The following is a 24632-nucleotide window of genomic DNA, read 5'->3' as shown; positions in this document are numbered from 1 at the left end:
CACAAGCATTGGGGACTATCAGTTTAGAAGGTCAAACCCTCAGTCTTGGGGCTTGCCCTTATCAAGATTGCTACTGCAAAGGAGAGGCTAAGGTTACTTATAATTCTGCCTAAGAGTCACCCCCAGAAAGAACCACTTTTGTTGCTCAGATGTGACCTCTCTCTAAGCTAACTCTGCAGGTAAACTCACATCTCTCTCCACTATTTGGGACGTGATTCCCAGGGGTGTAAATATCCCTGGCAACATGGAACACAACTCCTGGGGATGAACCTGGACCTGGAATTGAGGGATTGAGAAAGGCTTCTTGACCCAAAGGTGGAAGAGAAATGAAACAAAATAAATTTTCAGTATCTGAGATATTTCAAACGGAGTTGAGAGGTCATTCTGGAGGTTATTCTTATGCATTATATGGATATCCCTTTGTAGTTTTTAGTGTGTTAGAACAGCTAGAAGGAAATGCCTGAAACTGTTGAATTGCAACCCAGTAGCTTTGATTCTTGAAGATGATTGTGTAACTATATAGCTTACATCATGTGACCATATGATTGTGAAAATCTTGTGGCTCACACTCCCTTTAATCCAGTGTATGGACAGACGAGTAGAAAAATGGTGACAAAAATTAAATGAATAATAGGGATGGCTGGGAGGAATGGGATGTTTTGGGTGTTCTTTTTTACTTTAATTTTTATTCTTATTCTTATTTTTTGTGGTAATGAAAACGTTAAAAAATTAAATATGGTGATGAATGCACACCATATAATGGTACTGTGAACAACTGAATGTACACTTTGGATGATTCTGTGGAATGTGAACATATGTCAGCAAAATTGAATAAAAAAACAAAAACAAGAAAACATTGTTCTGTACATCCTCTGGAGTGATATAGCTGAAATTAAAATCAGACTGCACTATTCTCCAAATGTTAATCCTTTCAGATGGCCTCCTGTTGCCTATAGGATAATATTCAAGATATTGACAAAGCATTAATGGCCCATGAAAATATGCCAGCTTTTTCAGCTTCACCTCTCCCCATTCTACCCTGCACTTTCTACACTAGCAACACCCAACCTCTTTCTATTCTACCCTGAAGTGTTCTCTTTCTGTTTCCTTCACACCCACATCCCTCAAATATTTTCCTTTAGAATCAACACCTGGTTCATGTCATATTCTACCGTAAGAAGTATATAATCATATTTTAGATATAACTGAAGAATGGAAAGAGCTATAATTTTGGAGGGTGATATACTTCCCTCTGTTTCTGGTAGCAGCCCACATAGTGTTGATCAAGTAGTAGCTTTTTAATATTTTATTGTTTCCTTCCTCAATTTCCCAATTAATCCTTCTTTTATCTTATTACTTCTGTGTCCAAGAAACCACTTATTACCTCAAAACCAATTCAATTTCTTCTGCCCATTTTTAAAGACTGTCCAGAATCTTGCTCTATCCATCCTGATTAATTGGTAAATCCATCCTGATTTACTTTGGGCCATGTCTTCACTGTCCTTCTCCTGTTTCATGCTTTTTCAAGCCCTCCATCCTGCTAACGTTTTCCTCACATATCATTCTCAGCTTCTATCCCCTCTGCCACTCCATTTTTCCATTCAGCTATTTATTTTTCGAGGTCCAGTCAAGTTCCTAATTTTACCCAAAATCTTCTCTGACTCTATTTGCTGTCTGATCTCAGAAAAAGTACTTAGATTTACTATGCTTATTTATCTTTAACTGGGGATTCAAATAGTTCTCAACAGATTGGCTTTTTGTGAGAATTAGATGAGTTAATACAGATAAAGTGCCAGCCACACAGTTAGCACTCATAAATGTACATATTTTATTACCAGAAATAAATAACTTCTAGAGTACCTGTTCAGGTTTATTATCATTATTATCATTATTATTCAGATTATGCTACTAATCTATGAACACTGGTCATGTTTAAAAGACTCCATTTAACTTTCCCATCTCTAAACTTTTGGTATACACAGCCATTTCACATCATTGAATGCTTGATAGATTGCTAATTGCCTCATGCTTTTAGAACTCCTCTTTATAGTTTGACTCTAAATTCCCCGAGGACAAAGGCCTTGTCAGATAATGTCATCTAACAAGTTGATCTAAAGTAGTGAGAAAATAGTCACTTAATAATTTGTGACTGATTTCTTGGGTATAACTTATCCCACAAAATCATCATAGATTAGTAGCATAATCTGAATAATAACAATAATAGACCCAAACAGGGACTCTAGAAGTTATTTATTTCTGGATATAAAACTTACTGTGCTAGTAGCATTATTTTTTTATTACCCGTGCCTTTTCTCTGAAAAGAACTTAATCACTTCCCAAGTGGAAACAAAGTCTTTTGTGTTTCATTGAATGTCAATTGAGGCAATAGAAGAGTTAAACAAATAACTAGAAGTTAAAATGAAAGTTTTTCTCTAACTTCCCTCTAGATAATCTGAATCAAAAAGGTAACCAAAATTTGACTCTGCATTACATTTCTATGAGCAAATTAAAGTGGGTCTCATCTATTCAGTACCTGCTGAGTCGGCTATAATATCAGGCTATATTGGGTATAAAGGCTGGAAAGGGGTGGAGGAAAGAGAGAGGGGATTGCTGCTTTTAGCTGTCATTGGGAGCCTTGGGAACCTGCGATGAATTTGGAAAGTTGGATATGTTTGGCCACATTATCCAATATTTGAGTAAGAATCATCCTTTTGTGTGAACCTCAACATGGAATCATCAAATTGAATTAAGATTTATTGCTGTGTAAGACTCTAATGACTGAGTTGGTTGGCTTATGATCACAACAATTGGAGTTAACAATATTTAAAAACCACACTAACATTTACTGTCATTTTAATCAAATACTTAATGACTGCCTGTAAACTCTGGAAATAATCCTGCTCATGGAAAAGAGCTTGCTCAGATTCTTTGGATTAATCATTCTTTTTTTTTTGTAAGATCTTCACTTCATTCACGGGATGATTTTAATATTTCAGAGGCACATAGTAACTAACCACTAGCAGGAGTTTACTATCAATCTATTTCTTAGTGTTACTAGCTAAGTAGTCATTAAGTAAAGTAATTTGCTTTTTAACTGCATATGAGACTATTTTGTGTGAATTTCCAAAGTAAATTTCATGACCATGACATTTATACTCTTCTTGATGCTTTTTAAAGGCTTTAGAATGTTTAGCTATTACTTTTCTTAATTCCATTTAAAAGTCACATAGGGATTAAGACCTATTATTGGTGACTTTAAAGGAGAAGGAATTGATTAGCAGTCTCTGTGTTAGTGGTTTTCAACCTCTAGTGGCTCAATAAAATTACCTAGAATGTCTTAAAATTACCAATGCCCCAGACCTGGTCATTGCCTGGGCCCAGACAGTTGTATCAGACAAGCTGAGGGTGGGATTGGTCTATCTGTCTGTCTGTCTATCTATCTCTTTTTAAGCTTTTATTTTGGAATATTTTCAAACTTAAGGAGTTACAAAAATAATAAAAAAAACCATGCAAGGAACTCCAACATACACCTATCCACCTATCATCCTATTATCCAGATCATCAATTTTTATATTTTGCCACATTTGCTGTCTCTCCCCCCACCTCTCTCTCTATCTCTAGGTCTATCTGTCTAATCTGTCTATTTACTATCTATCTATCTATCTTTCTATCTAGTAAGCTTTTATTTTGAAATATGTTCAAACATAAGGACAGTTACAAAAATAATAAAAAGCCCATACAAGGAACTCCAACATACCCATCTGCCTACCACCCTATTACCCAGATCACCAATTTTAACATTTTGCCACATTTGCTCGCTATCTATTTATCTCTATCTCTATCTATCTATGTCTTTATCTATTTACTATCTCTCAACAATCTAGCTATCATCTATCTATCCCTCTTCTGAACACTTGAGTAAAAGTTGTACAGATAATGTTCCTTGAACACTTAATACTGTCATGTATATTTCTTAAGAATAATATTCACTTTTGTAACCACCTTAAGTGCAGTTATCAAGTTTGAGGAATTTAACATTGATATAAAGCCTACAGTCTACATTATAACTTTTTAATAGGCCCAATAATGTTCCTTTGAGTCTTTTCTCCTCTGTTGCTAGATCCCATTCAGGGTCATGTATTGAATTTAATTGTCACTCTCCCTTTAGTTGCTCTCTCTTCTTTTTTAAATTGTGGGAATATATATACAACATAAACTTTTCCATCTCAACTGCTCCTGAGCATACCATTCAGCGGGATTGATTACATTCACAATTCTCAGTCTATAACCAAGAAGTTAGGATTTAAGGGATGATTATGATAACTGAATCATTATATAGATATTCTTCCTTTTTTACTTTCTGGTATATTAGAGTAGACAGAGGGAAATACCTGAAATCTCTGAACTGTAATCCAGCTGCCTTGATCTCTAATAATGATTGTATGGTCTTTATCTTGTGCCCTTGTGATTATAAAAACTGTGTGACTAACCTTTACTTTGCACCCATTTTACCTGGTTTTTCAACTTTAGAGTCTTATGATTACTAAAGACAGCCCTTAATGTTTATTAATGAATGGCCTTGGGTCAGCCCAGAACTAATCCACCTCAATTCCAAAGTTATCTTGCCAATTTAAGCTGGATCTAACCAAAATGGACCTGCCTGACATGTGCAGTAACTTAGACTTTAGCCTATAAGTGACCTTTATCTCATTATAATAGTAAAAATCACATCCATCATCATATTAAAGTCACCATTTTCTTACATGCCTTCTGTGACTAAGCAATCAATCTGCACATGCTCAATAATTAGAGCACATCCAAGTACATCATTTAAAGGCACTGTGCTCATTATTCTAAAGCCTGCCCATCTTTTGATACTATAAAACTGTCAGAAATACTGCTGTTTTGGGAGACAGATTTTTGGGCCAATAGGCCATCTTATCCCCTGCTTCACACCTAGCAATAAACTCTTTGTCTCTTTGGAACCCTGGTGTCTCAAGAATTGGTCATTTGAGCACATTGGGTAAAGACTACCACTTTTGTTCAGTATCACTTCCATTTCTAAAACTTTCCCTATCCCCAAACAGAAACCCTACCTCCATTATGCATTAACTCCCCATTTCTGCTGCCCCTCACCCCCAGCTACCTGTACTCTAATTTCTTTCTCTAAGACTTGCATATTCTTTGATACTTTCTTTGTAGTTATCACGGAGCTTAAATTTAACATCATAAATCTCTAACACTCTCATTTGCTCTGGTATCAATTTAACTTCAATAATGCATACAAACTAGGTTCTTATATCCCTCCATACCCCCACCTTTATGTAGTTTTTGTCACAAATTATATGTTTATATATTTTGAGTCCAAAACCACTGATATACCTTTACATTTTATGAATTTGCCTCTTAGATTCCATAGGAAACAGTAAGTGGAGTTACAAACCAAAAATATAATAGTACTGGCATTTCTATTTACCCATGTCATTACCCTCAGTGGAAATCTTAATTTTGTCATGCAGCTTAGATCTGTTGCCTACTTTTCTCTCCTTTCAACCTGAAGAACTCTGTTAAGAATCTTGTAGGACCAGTCTAGTGATGATAAACACCCTCAGATTTTGTTGACCTAAGAATGTCTTAATCTTGCCCTCATTTTTGAAAGGCAGTTTTACTGGATATAGAATTCTTGATTGGCAATATTTTGCTTTCAGCACTTTAGATGTCATCCCAGTGGCTTCTTGCCACCATGATTTCTGATGAGAGATCAGCACTTAATCTCACTGAGGCTCACTTGTACATGACATGTTGATTCTGTCTTGTGGATTCTTGAATTATCTCTTTATCTTTGGCATGCAGCAATTTGATTATAATATGCCATGGTGTGGGTCTTTTTGAGTTTATCCTGTTTGGAGTTCACTGAGCATCTTGCATGTGTATACTCATGTCTTTCATTAAATTTGGGAAGTTTTCAGCCATTATTTCTTTGAATATTGTCTCTTTTCCTGCTGGGACTCCCACAATGCATATCTTGATATGCTTGATTGTGTCCCACAAGTTCCTCAGGTTTTGTTCACTTTTCTTTGTTCTTTCTTCCTTCTGCTCCTCAGACTGAATGATTTTTATTGCCTTATCTTTAAGTTGTCTGATTCTTTCTTCTGCCAGCTCTAATCTGTGGCTGAATCCCTCTAGGGAATTATTAATTTCTGTTACTATAGTTTTCAGCTCATTTTGGTTCCTTTTCATGATTTCCACGTCTCTATTGATATTCTCTTAGTTTTCATCTATCATTTTTCTGATTTCCTTTAGTTCTTTGATTCTTTAAGCATATTTAGGACCATTTTTAAAAGTCTTTGCCTAGTATGTTCCAGATCTGTTCCTTTTCATTGCTGGTTGGCCCTTTGCCTGGGCCATCACTTCTTGTTTCACTGTATGTTTTGTAACCTTTTGTTGAAACCTCAACATTTTGACACTTTAATGTGTTATCACTGGAATTTAGGTTCTGAAGCATTTGTTCCCAAAGCCTTTTATCCAGCTAGTGTTATGACAGAGTTTTCCTTGGCTGCCAGGAGCTAACAAAAAAAGCAAGAAGGAGAAAAGAAGAAAACACCTCTCCAAGTTTTTGCAGATTAACCTGCGCCAGTGCTTTCTTTCAGGGTTTATCCATACAGTCAGTACAGAAAGTAGCTCCAGGCCAATATGTAGGGGCCTCCCTGATCCTTTATGCATGCATCGTGTCTTGGGCATGCACATGACCCTAGGAATTCCTATGTTTACACAGTTAGGAATGTCTCCTCTTCCCTTGAAAACAGTTTTCTCAAGGTCCCAGGCACTGCACTTTATGTCCTACAGCCAGCAATTCCTTGCTCCAGACAGCAAAACTTGACTGCTTTCCCACAGCATTCTGTAGAAGAGCTCCATGTACTGTCTTCTACATGCAGGGCAAACTCTGGGGTGGTGAGTCCTTCAGGCCACTACCAGACAGATTGAACTATACAGATGTGCTTCCAGTATGTGCATAACATTATTCTATTTTTCTATTATTCTATCCCATGCAGAGCAGCGTCCAGGGATCTGCACTGGGAGTGTAGGTGGGCTCTACCCCAAGCCAATGAGAGGTGGTGGAGGGCCCAGCCAGGGCACCACAAGAACCTACTGCTTTCAGGCAGCTGTTTTCTTGATTTGGTGCTCACCCCATTACTGTAGTTTTTCTGGAGCTTTGAGAAAGCTTGTCTATCATTTTTTGCAGTTTTCAAAAGCTTCTGTGTGGGGATGGAGCCCTGAAATGTCTCAGTCCACCATCTTGATTGGGGCAGGTCAGTGCAACCATACGTATTTAATAGTTCACCACATGATTGTAATTATGTTAAGATCTACTGGCCTATGTAGTTCATGAGTTTTTATATCGAATGTTGTTCTTCTTTCACTTTCAAAGTGATATAGATTATAGTATAGTCTTATTTATTGAAAATTATGCTCACTTCCATACTCTTCCACTGTCCAGGTAGTGGGAAAACTGGGCTCTCCCTGCGACATCAGTGCTTTGCTTGCACCCCCTCATGTATTCCCCTCTCCCACTCTTCCACTCTTCCCCTCGCATTTATTCCACCCTACATCCTTCCCTACAGGCTCTCCCATGCTATTCTATGGGTGCTGCAGACAAATGGGAATTGCTGCTCCATTTCCCTCCTGTGTCAATTGTTGCTTCTGAGCTGGAAGCAGGTGAGGGGGTGGGCAGGGATTAGGATGGCTTGGCAAGAACCAGATGAGGGTGAATGTGTTTAGGAATCACTGCAGACACCTTCCTATGTCCTTCTGTTTCAGAAAATATCTATCCTGAAAAATATTATATTCCTTTATGCAGTAATCAATTCTCCTCTGTGTGTCTTCAATAATATATCTAATTAATATTTCTAATTCCACTGGATGGGGATGATGATTACAGGAGGTAATTAAATTAACCTGATAAATTGTAAGAAGTCTTTCTAAATGTCCACTTAAAGGACAGATTAATGCAAAAAAAAAAAAAACAAACTTTTAAAATATAACAATAATAATACACTAAACTAAAAATAAAAAAAGAATACAAGACTTGAAAATGCAAGTGAAGTCTCGACAGTTAGGCAGCAGGACCCTATTCTACATCTCTAGCCTGTTTCCTTGAAGGCAGGGACTATGTTTTATTTATATTTGCATTCCCAGCATCTAATACTACATCAGGATGAAACAGTCGTAAATGTTACTGGCATCAATATACTTTTTTCTTATAATGGGGAATCCTAATATTTTAGAGATTTGTCTTAATTAGTCTTCAATTATAGGAAACTATCTGATTTTATCCTTTTTTGTTGAGGTGAAGACATGCATTCCTTGTATATTTTCCTACTAGGTAAATTTTCTACCATTTTTCCAAATATCTTTTATCATTAAATACTTGTTAGCTATAGTGTCCCTGGATGGAACAGACAGCAACAATCAAGTTAAAAACTGAAATATCTAATCCTGATCATACAGAGTTCAATAAATTGATAGAAAGTTGAAAAAAGAACTATTTCTAACATAACAATTTGTGCATTTAAGTGAAAGTCTGTATTTTTATCAATGTAAGTTCAAAACAATGTTTGATTTATATCATTGCTTTGCAAAGGTGGAAGAGAGTAGAAAAGCAATGCATTATTTTGACACTTTGCTTTGACTGAATTTCAAATATCATTAAAAGCAGACTATAATTTTTAATATTAATAAAGGAGAAGAGTACTATGAATTTAAAAAATGATGATAAACACTGAGTTAGTCAAAATCCTTCTGAGTACTAAAAATTAAATACATATTGTAGAGAGAAATGAGGTACTTGAGAACAAAGACAACTTAATACATGAATTCAATGTTGATCAGTTAATGATGTTTTTCAACAAGCAATTCTTGATATCCTATGTGAAAGCACCCTATATGGGCATTAGTTATTATCATCCAGACTCAGGATTCTGAAAAGTTAAGATTGTTGCTCAAAGTCACATAGCAAGTAAGTACCAGAAGCAGCATCAAACACAGATAATCTGACTTCAGATTCAACGCTCTTTCCATCACACCTCCGGACTCATTTGGCTGCCTAGGACTATGTGAGCAAGATACTTGGAAGTACTTACTGCTATCTTGCTAGAAGGCCATGGCAGGCGTTTTAGTTTCCTAGGCTGCTCAGGCAAATATCATGAAACAGATTGGCTTAAACAATGGGAATTTTTTCACTCACAGTTTTGAGGGTTGGAAAATGTCCAAATCAAGGTGTCATTTAGGCGATGCTTTCTTCCCAAAGACCAGCTGCTGGCGATCCATAGCTCCTTTGTCACATGGCGAGGCACATGCATGGTCCTTCCCCTCTATTCCAGTTTTGTTGATTTCAGCTTCCTTCCGTGGCTTTCTTTCCCTCTCTGTCTGAATTTCACTCCACTTATAAAGGACTCCAGTAATAGGATTAAGACCCATCCTGATTGAAGTGGGCCACACCTTAACTCAAGTAGCCTCCCTAAAACATCCTACTTACAGTGGGTTTACACCCACAGGAATGGATTAAATTTAAGATCATGTTTTTCTGGGGTATATACAGTTACAAATCACCACAGCAGGCATTTGAAAGCCTTGCAACTCAAAGAGTGGCTCCCAGGCCAGCAGCACGGAGATCACCTGTTTGCTTACTAGAGATGCAGCATCTGGTGCCCCTCCCCAGACCTAACTAATCAGAATTTGCATTTTAAACAAGATCCCTAATACAATTCTTATGCTCCTTAAAGTGTGAAAAGCAATAGTATAAAGAATTCCCCATGTGAAATCAGGGTGCCTGAATTCAGTCTCAGCACTGATTTCTTAGCAGATTTTTGCAATGATTATATGAATAAAAATGCCTGTAATCCAGCAGGTATTTAAGAAATACATACTGAATCCATGTAAAAACACACAGATGTGTATAATCCAGTCCCAATGCTCAGAAAATTTGGTGAACTCTCAATTTCCTGATTATGTTGCGCAAAGGAAAACCTGTATTAGAACCATTTAAATTAAGCTTTCTGGGATATCCACATTTTCATGCCCTAGAGCTTTGCTATAGAATTATTCTCAGCAGAGCAATTATAGGTGAGGCTGCCCTATAATGAGATATCTTTGCTACTTCATTAAATAAACCCCCTTGAATGGACTCAAAAATGGACCTGCCTCATACCAAATTCCATTATACTGGAAGTAATCTCATAATAAGGCCCTGGTGCAGGTTCAATAGTCCTGGATACCTAACATTTACCATAAAGAGAATGTGTTCTAGAACAGTGATTCCCAAAAGCTGGTTTTCAGACCAATGCTTTACTGATCTAAGGGGGAGTAAAAAGTAAAGATAATGTAGTCAGCTTTTCATAAAAGTAAAATAAAATCTATTTTAAAAATATTCTTCATTTTGAGAGTATGCTTTTCTACTTTTCCCTCCCACCCTCCCTCCCTTTCTTTTTGCTAGTAAGTTATGTTTTATTTTATGAAATAATGTTGATAATAGGTGGTGATTTTGTAATGTTCTTGTACAATAAAAAATGCAATGTCTGTTTCCGCCACCCCTTTGTTAAATTTTTACTGAAATAAGAAAAGCCTGAACCACTGTTCTAGAAACATCTGATTAAAAGGTGTTGGGCATAGAACACTTTAAATTAGGGCCCAAATGGCAAAATAGAGGACTTCCCTGCTCAGTGCACTGCTCCTAAAACTACAATGTGCACAAGGATCACTTGGGATTGTCTTAAAATGCAGATTCTGGCTCTGAAGCTAGAGAGCCTGGAGTCAGATCGTTGCTCCACCACTTCTAGTTGTTGTCCTTTGAGCATTTACTTAACCTGTCTATCCCAGGGTTTTCTAATTTGTAACTAAAGAATAATAATATTCCTATCTCATAGGCTTATTGTGAGAATAAAATGGAATAATGAATATAAATATTCTCAGAATGTAAAATACAGAAACTGACACATGCAAAGAGCTCCATAAATGTGAGTTATTACTCTAACTTCACAGATCCGTGACTGGAGTACCAAGATTAAAAAAAAAAAAATGATTAGCACCTCAAGGGGTTCCTACGTGATAGCATCAGAAGAATTGGAAGTTCTGCTTGGCAATGGATAAGCCAAGGGATAAGCCAAGGGATAACTAAAATCTGTCTTCTTTAGTTGGTCAGTGGGAATGTTTGAAGCTGTGAATCTTGAAGGTTGTATATAGATCTCTTCAAATTCAAAAGGTAGAAGCCTTTTAATTATTAAGATCCTATGATTAAGGTTGAAATGATGGTACAGTTCAGGCTGCATGCCACAAACTTAGAAGAATCTTTGATAATTTTTTAAGTGATTTTTTTCTGTAAATGAAGAGAAACGTCTCATTACCACATACCCAGACCTTTAAGTTTTCCCACACAGCTTTATTTCATTGGTAATTATTCTCCCTCATGAAAATGCAGCTAGGACATTTACTAATGTATCTCTTCATACTTTTTATTGACAGTCAAGCGATTTATTGAATAGTAGTGTGTGTTTCCTAATATTGAATGAGCCAAGTGTTTTGTGTTTTCCTTATGTAACATCAATTATATTTATAGTGGGTGAATTTGTATAGTTGTCTTTAAAAAATTACAAGGAATAGCATGTAGGCATGAAAATATGATTAACATGGGTTAGTGTTTTATCTTTAGCTTATACTTTTTGCCCTACTGGTTTGACTTCTGATGTGAATACAAACACAATAGGTACGTATGGACACATGACTAAATTCTGGTTAATGGAAGGAAAATAGAAATGGTGTGTGAAACTTCTGTGAAGCATCCTTGTAGGGACACAGTATGTCTTTCTCCTTCCCCGTTTCCCATTCCAGCTGGCTGGAATGTAGATATATGCCACCAGTGGGAACAGTCATCTTGGATTATGAGGTCAAATGAACAAGACAGGATTCTGGCAACTGATGATCACAGCATATGAGCCCTTGAGAAATAAACTTTCATCTTGCTCCAGACATTGTTATTGTGAGTTTTCTGTCCCTTGCAGTCAAACCCAATTGTTACTTATACACACTCAAATGTTTGCTGATGCATCTATCCTTTCAGGGGTGGTCGTTATCACTATGCTTTGGCCTCTGCCCTTCATGCTATCTTACTCAAAGCCTTGTTAGGACCCAAAGGAAAAGGGGAGATACATTAAATAATACCTGGCAATACTCAGTATTGAAGAAATTAACTTTACTGCTTTAGGAGAAGAAGGGTTAAAGAGGTTATGAAGCTTTTCTATTCCTGGAAACTCTGGTTTATTAGGAGACATTCGAGGTAAGATTTCAAAGTTATTCCCAAGATAATTAGGCAAAAGCTAGTCCAGATCTCTAAACTAAGTTTCAGTCCCAAAATAATTACCTTTGTTAATTACCAGTAATTAGGGTCAGCATCCAAAAGTTTCCTAAAAACCCAGGGGGAGAGAGAGAGAGAGAGAGAGAGAGAGAGAGAGAGAGAGAGAGAGAGAGAGAGAGAGAGAGAGAGAGAGAGAGAGAGAGAGAGAGAGAGAGAAGGAGAGCATGTGCATAAAAGAGAAAGAGTCAGAATACAAGAATTTTCCTGTACAATTTTCTAGTCATTAAAACTCTTATAATCTTATTCAGTTGTTACAATTTTGAGCATTGGTTTTATGGAAAACTGGATACTTTTCTTCCAATTAATGTAGGTATCTTTTGCTTCTATTTAGTCCTGATTTGAAGTTTAATAGCATCTTTCTTTTATTCCTTTCTTTCACATTGCCAAAATGACTTTTTTTTTTGTCAAGGAAATTATACCTTTACCCCCCAAAAACAAAAACAAAACCTAAAAAATCCAATTGAAAATGGTCTTGGAAGAAATTTCCAGGGTTCTTCACGGAATCTTTCTCTAGCATCCTTTCTTTAGCCAGAGGCTGCTGGACTTCAGCTCAAAGAACAGAAGGTTAACTCAGTGGTTTGTGAGTTACCTAGATTTTCTGGCACTTTTTACATAGTTCCGAAGTTTACATAGAAGTTTATATAGTATATAACACTTCCCTTATTTATGTAGTTGACAGCAACATCTAGAGATAATAGTGTGCTTCCTAAACACTTCATATATGTTTTAATCTCTTTTGTGCTTAGAGTTTCTTTATAGTTAGGAATACCATTATTTGGCATTTCCCATCAATAAACCATTCTAGAAATAGTCATTTTAATATACAAGTAACAGTGGAAATAACACTTTACTCTTTAAATTTCCACCACAAACATAGCACATTTCACACCTGCTCCTCCCCAGGATAGTGGGTCAATCAGCCACTCCTTTCTCCCAACTCAACTCTTTACTGGTTTGTGTCCCTCACCAGACTGCTAGAGGAAAGGAACCAGGTCTAAATTATTTTTTTTAACTCCAGTGCCTACTAAAATGCCAGGCATATAGATTGCACTGGAATATTTTTTGTAATGAATGAAACACAAATCACCAATATTGCCAAGCAGATGAGACTTCTAGTTACACATTGTGGTCCTTCTATAGGTTAAGGAAATCATGACATGGAACAAATTTTTCCACTATTTTGTTTGTTGTTGGTGATTCTCAAGTTTATTTTACTATGCAGGCCAGCATATTGATAAACTTCCTGCTTGCAAATAGAAAAAAAAAAAAGTCACAACAAAAAAAAAACTATTCAGAGAGCTCACTAGAGTGGGTAGAAAACTGAAGTATGATGATAAAGTAAAATGGTGGAATTTTTGTTTTGAATAAATATCATGTATAAATTATCAGCCCATGGCAAAAAGTAGAGATGGTTCTATTTAACATGAAACTACATTCAAAAAATGGACCATTCATGGAGATTCCAAATCAACCAAGACAGCAGGGCAAGATGATCCAGGATGCTATTCCTTCACATAATCTTTGAACAGCTAGCAAACAGTGGCAGAACCATCTTCCTCAAAACTCTGCAAAGCAGTCAAAAGATTGCAGTAACCGGGAGAGTGCTGAATCAAGAAAACAAAACTTTATAAACAGTAGGAGAAGCTCATGGTGCTCTTGTGGCCCTTCCCAGACTCTTCCCCTGCTTGGCATGGGCCAGCCTGCACTCCCATTTTGAATCCCTGCCCTGTTCCAAAGGCAGCAGTCACCCCTATGCTTACATGTCAGTATCCATCTATCAAGTGGGAGGTGGAAAGAGTGAACTGGGAGTCTCATCTTGTCTCGCCCTCCCAGGAATTACCCTGCAGGCAGGAGCACACAGACAGCTAAAGCAGTATCAGAAATGATTAAGTCAAAGTGGCCTGGGGCAAAGGATTACTGGTTTAAGATACAGGGTTGAGCACCCAGGAGTGGGGGAAAGTCTCTCTCTTAGGGAGCAGAGTGGACATTCAGATTCCTGTAAACAAGGGAATTCCTAAGGCCAGTAGGGAGCACAAACCCAGGACAAGACCCAGCTCAGAAAAGACAGAGAGGAACCAGCACTTCACTTTCACCTTGGGCTGATCTTGATATTAGAACTATCTCTGAAGGAGAGGACCAGCCAATACAGAGCCAATTTGCAAAGACTGTGAAAGGTGTTTTATTGCATTAGTAATGTTTGGTTTTGCTAGCACCTGGAACTCGAGGATATCTCTGTCATATGGTTAGCTAGAAACAAACTTAAGGAACAGACAGCTCAGGGACTAAATCCCAGTGTTAACACATTAAAATATTAAAATGTACAGCATGCAACAAAAGATTGTAAGACAAACAAAGAAAAAGGAAATGATGGCCTATCCAAAGGAACAAGAGAAAAATATTTAAAAACTATCAATGAAGATCAGACTTTGGATATACCAGACAGATTTTAAAAAATTATCTTCAATTTGCTCAAAGAGTTAAAGAAAACACAGAAAGAGAACTAAAAGATATCAGGAGAACAATGAGTGTACTATATGAAAATCTTGATAAAGAGAAATTTTAAAGAGGAACCAAACAGAAATATTGTAAGGCCACAATAATAGAAATGAGAAATTACCTAGAGGGTTTCAACAGTAGATTGGAGCCGGGAGAAGAAATAACCAGTGAACTTGAAAATAAGATGACTGAAATGAGTCAGGGTGAGGAGCAGAAAGAAAAAAGAATGAAAAAAGTGAACAAAACCTAAGAGACCCATAGGACACCATCAAGCTTACCAATATGTGTATTATGGGGATCCCAGAAGGAGAAGAAAGAGATAAAGGGGCAGCAGGAATATTCAAAGAAATATTGGCATAAAATATCCCAACTTTAACAATAGATATGAACATACACACTCAATAATCCCAATGAACCTTCAAACAGGTTACAACCAGAAAAACAAAAAAACAAAAAAACATGCCCATCCATATAGTAGTCAAACTGTTGGATGCCAAGACAGGGAGAGAGCTCTGAAATCTACACAATAAAAGCAATGTGTTATGTACAAAGGAGTCCCCAAAAGATTAAGTTCTGATTTCTCATTGGCACCATGTAGGTAAAAATGCAGTGGGATGAAATATTAAAGTGCTGAAACAAAACAATTGCCAGCCAAGAATTTTATATCTGGTAAGACTGTCTTTCAAAAATGAAGGAGAGATTAAGACATTCTCAAATAAGCAAAAGCTGAGGGAATTCATCACTACTAGATCCACCCTACATGCAATGCTAAAGGGAGTTCTTCAGACTGAAAGGAAAGGGCAATAAAGAGTGTATCAAAGTGGCAAAAAGAAATAAAGAACTCCAGTAAAGGTAACCATATAAGTAATTATAAATGCCAATATTATCGTATTGTATGTTTTCATATATAATTACCCTTTTTATTTCTTGCAAGTTCTAAAATGCAAATGCATAAATAATAATAACAAATCTATGGTTTTGGATATGCAATGTATAAAGATATAATTTGTAATAAGTACAACAAAAAAGTGGGGGGCAGAATGGAATAGGAGTAGTGTTTGTGTATGCTATTGAAGTTAAGTTGATACCAAATCAAATGTGATTGTTATATACGTAGGATGTTAAATTTCAGCCATGTGGTAATCACAAAGGAAATATGTGAAAAATATATACAGAGGGAAATGAGATGAACTCAAAATGGTACACTACAAAAAATCAAATAAATATGAAAGTAGACATTAATGGAAGACTTGAGGGGAAAAAAGGTTTAAGACTTAAAAAGACAAATAGTAAAATGGCAGAGAAAGTCCTGCATTATTAGTAGTTACTTTAAATGTAAATGGATTAAACTCTTCAGTCACAAGGCAGAGGTTGGCAGAATGGATAGAAAAGTTTGGCCCAATTATAGGCTCTCTATAAGAAACTCACCTTAAATTCAAAGGCACAAGTATGTTGTAAATGAAAAGATGGGGAAAAAAATATATACCATGCAAATAGTACCCAAAAGAGAGCTGGGGTAACTATACAAATGTCAGATAAAATAGAGTTTGTCAAAAACTTAATAAGGGATAAAGAAGACCACTATATACCAATAAAGGGGTCTATTCAGTAAGAAGACATAACAATTATATATATACAAACCTACCAGCAGAGCCCCAAAATATATGAAGCAAATATTGACAAATTTGAAGGTAATAATAGACAGTTCTACATATAAAGTAGGTGACTGGAAAACAGCACTCTCCATAACAGATAGAACATGTAGACAAAAGATCAATAGGGTAATAGAAGACTTGAATGATACTATATCCAAGTAGCCCTAACAGACTACATAGAATATTTCACCCAACAGCAGCAGAATACTCTGGTGCACATGGGTCATTCTCTGGGATAGACCATATGTTAGGTCACAAAACAAGGATCAATAAATTAAAAAATATTGAAATCATATAATATATCTTTTCTGTCCACAATGGAAGGAAGCTAGAAATCAGTAACAGAGGGAGAACTAAGATATTCAAAACTATGTGGAAATTAAATAACACATTCTTAAACATTCAATGTGTTAAAGATTAAATATCAATGGACATTAATAAATATCTTGAGGTGAATGAAAAGAAAAATGGGTCAAAGATTAAATAATGACAGAAATTAATAAATATCTTGAGGTTAATGAAAAGAAAAATGTGACATATCAATACTTTGCAGTGCAACAGAGGTAGTGCTCAGAGGGATATTTATAGCTTTAAATGCTTACGTCAAAAAAGAAGAAATTTTTCAAATCAGAGAATTAAACTCAAACGGGAGGATTGAGATAAAGAACAGCAAGCTGAATACAAAGTGAGCAGAAGGAATGGAATAACAAAGATTACAGCAGAGATAAATGAAATAGAGAATAAAATACCAATAGAGAGATTCAATGAAACCAAAAGTTGGTTCTTTGAAAAGGTCAAGAAAATGACAGAACTTTAGCTACACAAACACATAAAAAAGAGAAGTGATGCAAATTACTAAAATCAGAAATGAAAGGGAGGACATTGCTACTGACTGCTCAGACATAAAAAGTATTGTAAGAAGATTCCATGAACAACTGTATACCAACAAATTAGATAACATAGATGAAACTGATGAATTCCTGGACAAATTCCTGGAAACACACATACACTGACTCAAGAAGAAATAGAAGATCCCAACTGTGCCAGTTTGGATGTATTATGTCCCCCAAAATGCCATGTTCTTTGATGCAATCTTGTGCGGGCAGATGTATTAGTGTTGATTAGGTTGGAATCTTTGGATTAAGTTGTTTCCATGGAGATGTGACCCACCCAACTGCAGGTGATAACTCTGATTGAATTATTTCCATGGAGATGTGGCCCCGCCACAAGACTCAGGATGGGTCTTGATTTAATCACTAGAGCCCTTTAAAAATGCTGGCACAGGCCCAGATGCTAGCTGGCTTAGCTCAGAGATGCTTGGAGTTGTGGACCCCTGACATTGGCTGCAACCAAGACAGAAATTTTGAAGGCAGCCATAAAAAGTAGATTTTTGCTACTTCAGAGTTTGCCTAGGAGAAACTAAGAGAAAGACCCCAGACACCTAGACCCCAGTCTAAGACCCCAGATGCCTAGAGAGAAATGTCCTGGGAGCAAGCCATCTTGAAACACAAACTAGGAGCAAAGGAAGAAGATGCCAGCCTTGTGCCTTCCCAGACAACAGAGGTGTTCCAGATCCCATTCAGTGAAGATACTCTATTGTTGTTGCCTTATCTTGGACACTTATGGCCTTAAGACTGTAAATGTGTAACCACATAAACCCCCTTTATAGAAGTCGATCCATTTCTGGTGCTTTGCAAAATGGCAGCATTAGCAAACTGGAACACCAACAGAGCAATAACAAGGAAAGAGATTGGATCAGTAATCAAAACCTCCCAACAACAAAAAAGGCCAGGAGTAGATGACTTCATGGTGAATTTTACCAAGTATTCCAAGAAGAATTAACACCAATCCTGCTGAAACTCTTCCAAAAATTGAAGAGGAGTGAACACTACTTAACTCATTCTGTGAGGCAAATATCATTCTAATACCCAAACCAAACAAAGATACCACAAGAAAAGAAAATCACAGAGCAATATCCTTTATGAATATAGATGCAAAAATCCTCAAATAAAATAGTAGCAAACAAAATCCAACATACATTAAAAGAAAAATGAACTATGATTAAGTGGTATTTACCTTAGGTATGCAAGGATGATTCAGCATAAGAAAATCAATTAATGTGATATCCCACATTGTCAGAGCAAAGAAAAAACAAATACATGATCTTCTCAATTGCTACAGAAAAGGCACTTGACAAAATCCAATAACTCTTTTTGATAAAAACACCCAGGAAGCTAGGAATAGAAGAAAACATCCTTGATGTGATAAAGCACATATAGAAAAAGTCCCAGCTAACATCATACTCAATGTTGAAAGACTTTAATATTAGGAACAAGATAAGGATGCTCAAAATCATCACTGTTATTCTACATTGTTCCAAAAGTTCTAGCCAGGACAATGAGGGGGGAAAAAAAAAGAAAGAAAATGCATCAAAATTGAAAAAGAAGAAGTAAAACTTTCCCTATTTGCAGATGGCATGATCTTATATATAAAAAATCCTTAAAAATCCACAACAAAGCTCCTACAGCTAATAAGTAAATTCAACAGTGTCCATGTGCAATATCAGTATGCAAAAATCAGTAGTGTTTCTTAGCAATGAACAATCAGAAGAGAAAATCAAGAAAAAAATTCCATTTAAAATAGCAACTTAAAGAAGCAAATATTTAGGAATGAATTTAGCCAAGGATGTATAAATAATAGCTAAAAGATATCAAAGAAGAAATAAATAAATGGAAGGATATTCCATGTTCATGGACTGAAAGACTAAATATTACTAAGAGGTCAATTTACAGACTCAATACAGCCCCCCACCACCAAATTCTAACGGCCTTCTGTGTAGACATGGGAAAGCCAATCACTAAATTTCAGTGAAATGCAAGGGGCCCTGCATAGTCAAAACCATATTGGAAAAGAAGAAAGTTGGAGGACTCACACTTCCAATTTTGAAACTTATTACAAAGCTACAGTAATCAAAATAGCATGCCACTGGCACAAGAACAGTCATATAGACCAATGGAATCAAATTGAAACTTCAGAAATAAACTGTTACAGTTTTCTAATGCTGCCATTATGCAAAATACCAGAAATGGATTGGCTTTTATAAAGGGGGTTTATTAGGTTACAAATTTACAGTCTGAAGGCCATGAAAATGTCCAAATGAAGGCATCAACACAAGTATACCTTCAGGGAAGGAAGGCCAATGGCATCTGGAAAACCTCTGTTAGATGGGAAGGCACGTGGCTCACATCTACTTCTCCCGGGTTGCACTTCAAAATGGCATTCTCCAAAATGTCAGTGTCAGCTTTCAACAGCCATCTTCAAAATGTGTCTCTCAGCTGCAGCTGCTCTCCAAAAATGTCACTCTCGGCTGCTCTGACATTTTTCATCAATTTTAACAAAAGTACTACACTAATGCAAAGTCTTAATAATAGGGAAAACTGCAAGTGTGGTGGGGTATATGGGAAGTGTATTTTCTGCCTTTTTCTGTACACCTTCCATTTCTCTGATAAAAAATAAATTTGAAAAATGGACCATTCATTATATTCATTAACTGCCTATATCTAGAGGATATAAACTTCTGTTTGTGAGCTCTTTTATAGGACTCTAGTGATTAAATCAAGATCTACCCTGAATGGGAAGGGTCCATATCTCCATGGAAATTATTCAATCAAGCATTTCACTCACTGTTGACTGAGTCACACCTCCATGGAAACACTCAATCAAAGGATTCCAACCTAATCAACAATAATATGTCTGCTCCCACAAGATTGCATCAAAGAACATGGTCTTCTGGGGGACATAATACAATCAAACCAGCAAATAAACTCTTACATCTATGGCCAACATATTTTCAACAAGGATGCCATGTCCACTTAATGGGGAAAGAATAGTCTCTTCAACAAGTGGTGCTGGGAAAACTGGATACCCACATGCCAAGGAAAGAAGATGGACTCCTATGTCACACTATCTATAAAAATAAACTCAAATTGTATGAAAGACCTAAATAGAAGGATCAAAGCTATAAAATTCCTAGAAGAAAACAAATGGAAGCATCTTCAGGACCTCATGTCAGGCAATGGTTTCTTGGACTTTATATCAAAAGCATGAACAACAGCAGAAAACATAAAGAAATGGGAGTTCATAAGTATTAAAAACTTTTTTTTCCATCAAGTTAGTTTATTAAGAAAGTAAAAATACAACCTACATAATGGGAGAAAATGTTTTGGAACCATATATATGATAAAGATTTAATATCCAGAATATTAAAGAAATTCTACAACCCCACATCAATAAGAGAAACAATCCAATTTAAAAATGGACAAAATACTTAACTAGGCATTTCTCCAAAGAAGATACACACATGGTTAATATGCATATGAAAAGATGCTCAACTCATTAGCTATTAGGAAAATGAAAGTCAAAACCATAAGAAGATACCATTTTACACCCACTGGAATGGCTACTATTAATAAAACGGAAAATGACAGGTGCTAGACAGGATGTGCAGAAATAGGAACACCTGTTCATTGTTGGTAGCAATGTAAAGTGCTGCAGCCACTGTGGAAAACAGTTTGACAGTTCCTCAGAAGTTAAATACAGAATTACCAAATGACTGGCAATCCCATTTCTAGATACAGATCCCAAAAAATTGTAAGCAGGGACTTGAACAGATTTTTGCACACCAATGTTTCTAGCATAGACAAACAAAAGGTGACATTTGCATACAATGGAATATTATTCAGCTATGAAAAGGATGGGGTTCTGATACATGTTACAACATGGATGAACCTTGAAGACATCATGTTGGGTGAAATAAGCCAGATACAAAAAGACAAATATTGTATGCTCTGACTCATATGAAACTATTAGAGTAAGGAAATTATCATAGAGTCAGAAACTAGAATACAGGTTAGGAGGAGGCAGGGTGGGTATAGGGAATGAATTATTAATGCTTAATTGGTACAGAATTTGATGTGATGGAAAATTTTAGCAATGGATGGTGGTGATGGTAGCCCGACATTTGAATATAATTAACACCACTGAATTATATATTTGAATGCGGTTGAAAGGGGAAATTTTCATTATATATTTGTTACTAAAATAAAAATCTTAAAGGAGAACAAAAACATAGGACTATCCAATACAGACAGTGAACCCTAACGTAAACTATGTACTGTAGTTAATAGCATAATAATAATATTTTTTCATCAATTTTAACACAAGTACTGCACTAATGCAAAGTCTTGATAATAGGGAAACCCAAATGTATGGTGGGGTATATGGGAAGTGTATTTTCTGCATTTTTCTGTACACCTTCCATTTCTCTGATAAAAATAAATTTAAAAAATGGACCATTCATTATAGTTATTAACTGCCTTTATCTAGAGGATATATATTCTATCTACCACCACTGTACTACTTCATGGCTTTTGTGGTGTATATCTAAATTATAAACCAATTGTGTTTTAAAATATGCTCCCATTCACTACACAGTTTGTTAACAGCAGAAAAGCCTGAGAATGCTTTCAGGGTTATTTCTATATACCAAATGCACATAGGCATATTAATTTACAAATATATCTTATTTGCTTTATGTAAGCTGGGAACCTCATAATCCTGATACCTTTAAACATTTTCATCCTATAATCACTTTTGTTATGGTATAATCAGAAACAATGTAATTGCAACTTTCCATGTTACAGCTTCTTGTCACTGGCCTATATTTTCTTTAATGCCATACCTCAAGTGCTGTTCTGAACTGTCCTGCAGCCACGGCATATTTCTTTTGTCTATAGCAAGAGCTGGCATCCTTTAAGGCAACCTGAAGCCATTTGTCAATCTGAGGCAGAAAACTGAAATTAGGTATGCTCGAAGGGTCTACTATTTCAGCAGCTCGGCATGTTGGCTGGATCCCAGTGTTCGTGAAGGACTCTACAAACTCAAAGCTCACGTCCTCTTCATCAATGTAGACCAACTTCATTTCCACATCCATTATGTTCTTTAAGGGAATGTGAGGCAGAGGCATGGTGATTAACTGATTGTCTAGTTCCATTATCTTTGCTTCTTTCTTTCCAGTTGGCTTTTCTTCACCTTCTGCCTTCCTTTTAAAGGCCACTTTCTCTACATCATTGCTTTGTTTTTCTTTCATGCTCTTTGCCATTTTTAATCTTTTGGCTGTTATTTCTACCTGTTTTTCTCCACAGTTTTTCTTAATCTCTTGTGGCTTTTCCAGGATGTTAGATGGGTTTGATAAGGTGGACATTTTCTTGCTTGTGTTTATCTTTGGAACAAGCTGATCATGATAGACCCTATTCACTGTATTCTCCAAACTCCTGCTTCCTGAATCCATTGATTCTCCCCCAAATCTCCTGTAGGGGTGACAAGAGGGAAAATAATTAAATCAATGTTTTCAATTTTCAGTCAATTAGACTATAGTCAAATTCATTTAAAACACTGTTTTATTCATTATAGGTATTTATCTCTTTGGGAAGAGAACTGTATTCACATCGTCTGCTGACTACTCTTTTATTAGGGCAGTGCCCATGTTTCAAACTCAACACTCATCAAGAGCAGAATTTATTGACATCACATTTAGACAATGTCTCAAAAAACTGTCACCCATATTTGAACAACATTGAATGAACAATTTTATGGGGTGCCCAAACTTATTGGATGGGAAAATCTTATATATAGTCACTGAGGACAAAAAAGGCGAAAAGAAAAATCCTTTTCGATATTAATTTCCTTAGAAAGGCAGGTGGTCTAGAACTCATTATAAAGTACACTGCTAACCTGCATAATAGACTTGAGAGTCCAAGGAAATCACAGCTGCTTCCTCTGAAAAACTTCCAGAAATGTGAACACAATATTTCCTTGATTTACTTCTTCTATTAGTACTGAAAATATCAAGTTTAAGCAGCCTGAAAGATAACTATCATTCAGAAGAAACTTTAAAACAGAAGAACATGACCTTCAACCTCACAATAATGTTGAGCCACATATTCATCTTAAGTCTACGTTACTAATATTTTTGTAGCATGGTATTAATCCTGTATATTATATGAAGATGAGGCATTTTCCTAAATCACTTTTTTATGCTCAAAAAGTATAAAACTAACAGTCTTTTGATTCAAAGATTTCTGTATATGTTCTCTCCTTCTAGATTTGTTTCAAAATATAAAATAATGCCCTAAATCTAAGTAATTATTATGTGATTATGGTTGGTTCCTAGTTTTTAAGACTCTTTCGAACCTGTCATATTCTGTTCTGGAAACAACTCTGTGGGTTAAGTAGGAATAAGGACCATATTTTGCAAAGAAACTAAGGGATAGAGAGTTTAAGTTGCTTATCCAAGGTCATGTTACTGGCATTACATTTACTATTTCCTTTCTGGGACTGCCACTCTTAGCCTGGAGTACTTCTTCTATAGCGTGCCATTCTCTAATGGCAGACTTACATTAGACAACAAGGAGACGAGAAAATGACACCAAAGGGAGACTGAGTGTGCTAATGAGATAAAAGTTAACATGCTTCTTTTCAGCTACAAGGGCAGTGCTAACTCAAGCTAAATGCTTGAGTAGGTTCTCAAAGTTTATAATTACGTTAATGTTGATTTTCATTGTTTGAAAGGTAGAAGTTTGTCTACAGAAGACCATAAATTTTTGTTATCTACACACAAACTGAATTTTGACCCATTGGAGATTTAAAAGTAAAGGAAGAAAATGAAACCATACATATGGCTGTAACTCTTGAGGCACTTTCCCCTCCTTACTATTGTTCATATGTATAATCAGAAAAGGTTTAAGGTCACATGTGGATGTATAAAACAACGTATTGTTACAGTCCATATTATCTCTTAAGGAAGATAGAATTCCAATAGTTCAAATGATAGCTAACTTGGATCTTAATTTGCAAAAGTGATTTATTCTGACATATTAGAGTTGTATTTCTATGGTGGGAAAGCATTAATAGATTAGCATTTTTTCCAGTTCTGTGTTATGCTCAAAATTGACAGGGCTCAACATGACTCTAAATCACAGGCCCTAACAAATCAGCTCTGGGCAAGACCCTGTTTT

At 36.1% G+C, this 24632-nt stretch overlaps 1 protein-coding gene across 2 annotated transcripts in view; it reads right to left on the bottom strand.

Annotated features, from left to right (window-relative positions):
* SPATA16 (spermatogenesis associated 16) overlaps positions 1–24632 on the bottom strand; it is a 320164-nt gene that overhangs the window by 272767 nt on the left and 22765 nt on the right. For both annotated transcript variants that reach the window (XM_037840523.1, XM_037840529.1), the window contains exon 2: positions 22298–22925. In XM_037840523.1, coding sequence (XP_037696451.1) covers positions 22298–22906 — 609 coding nt within the window. In that variant the 5' untranslated portion in view covers positions 22907–22925. The remainder of the gene's footprint in view (positions 1–22297; positions 22926–24632) is intronic.

Source organism: Choloepus didactylus, chromosome 1 (genome assembly GCF_015220235.1).
Source record: "Choloepus didactylus isolate mChoDid1 chromosome 1, mChoDid1.pri, whole genome shotgun sequence".
Classification (NCBI taxonomy): domain Eukaryota; kingdom Metazoa; phylum Chordata; class Mammalia; order Pilosa; family Megalonychidae; genus Choloepus; species Choloepus didactylus.
The sequence above is the reverse complement of the archived record's forward strand: the minus strand, read 5'-3'. Positions and strand labels throughout refer to the sequence as shown.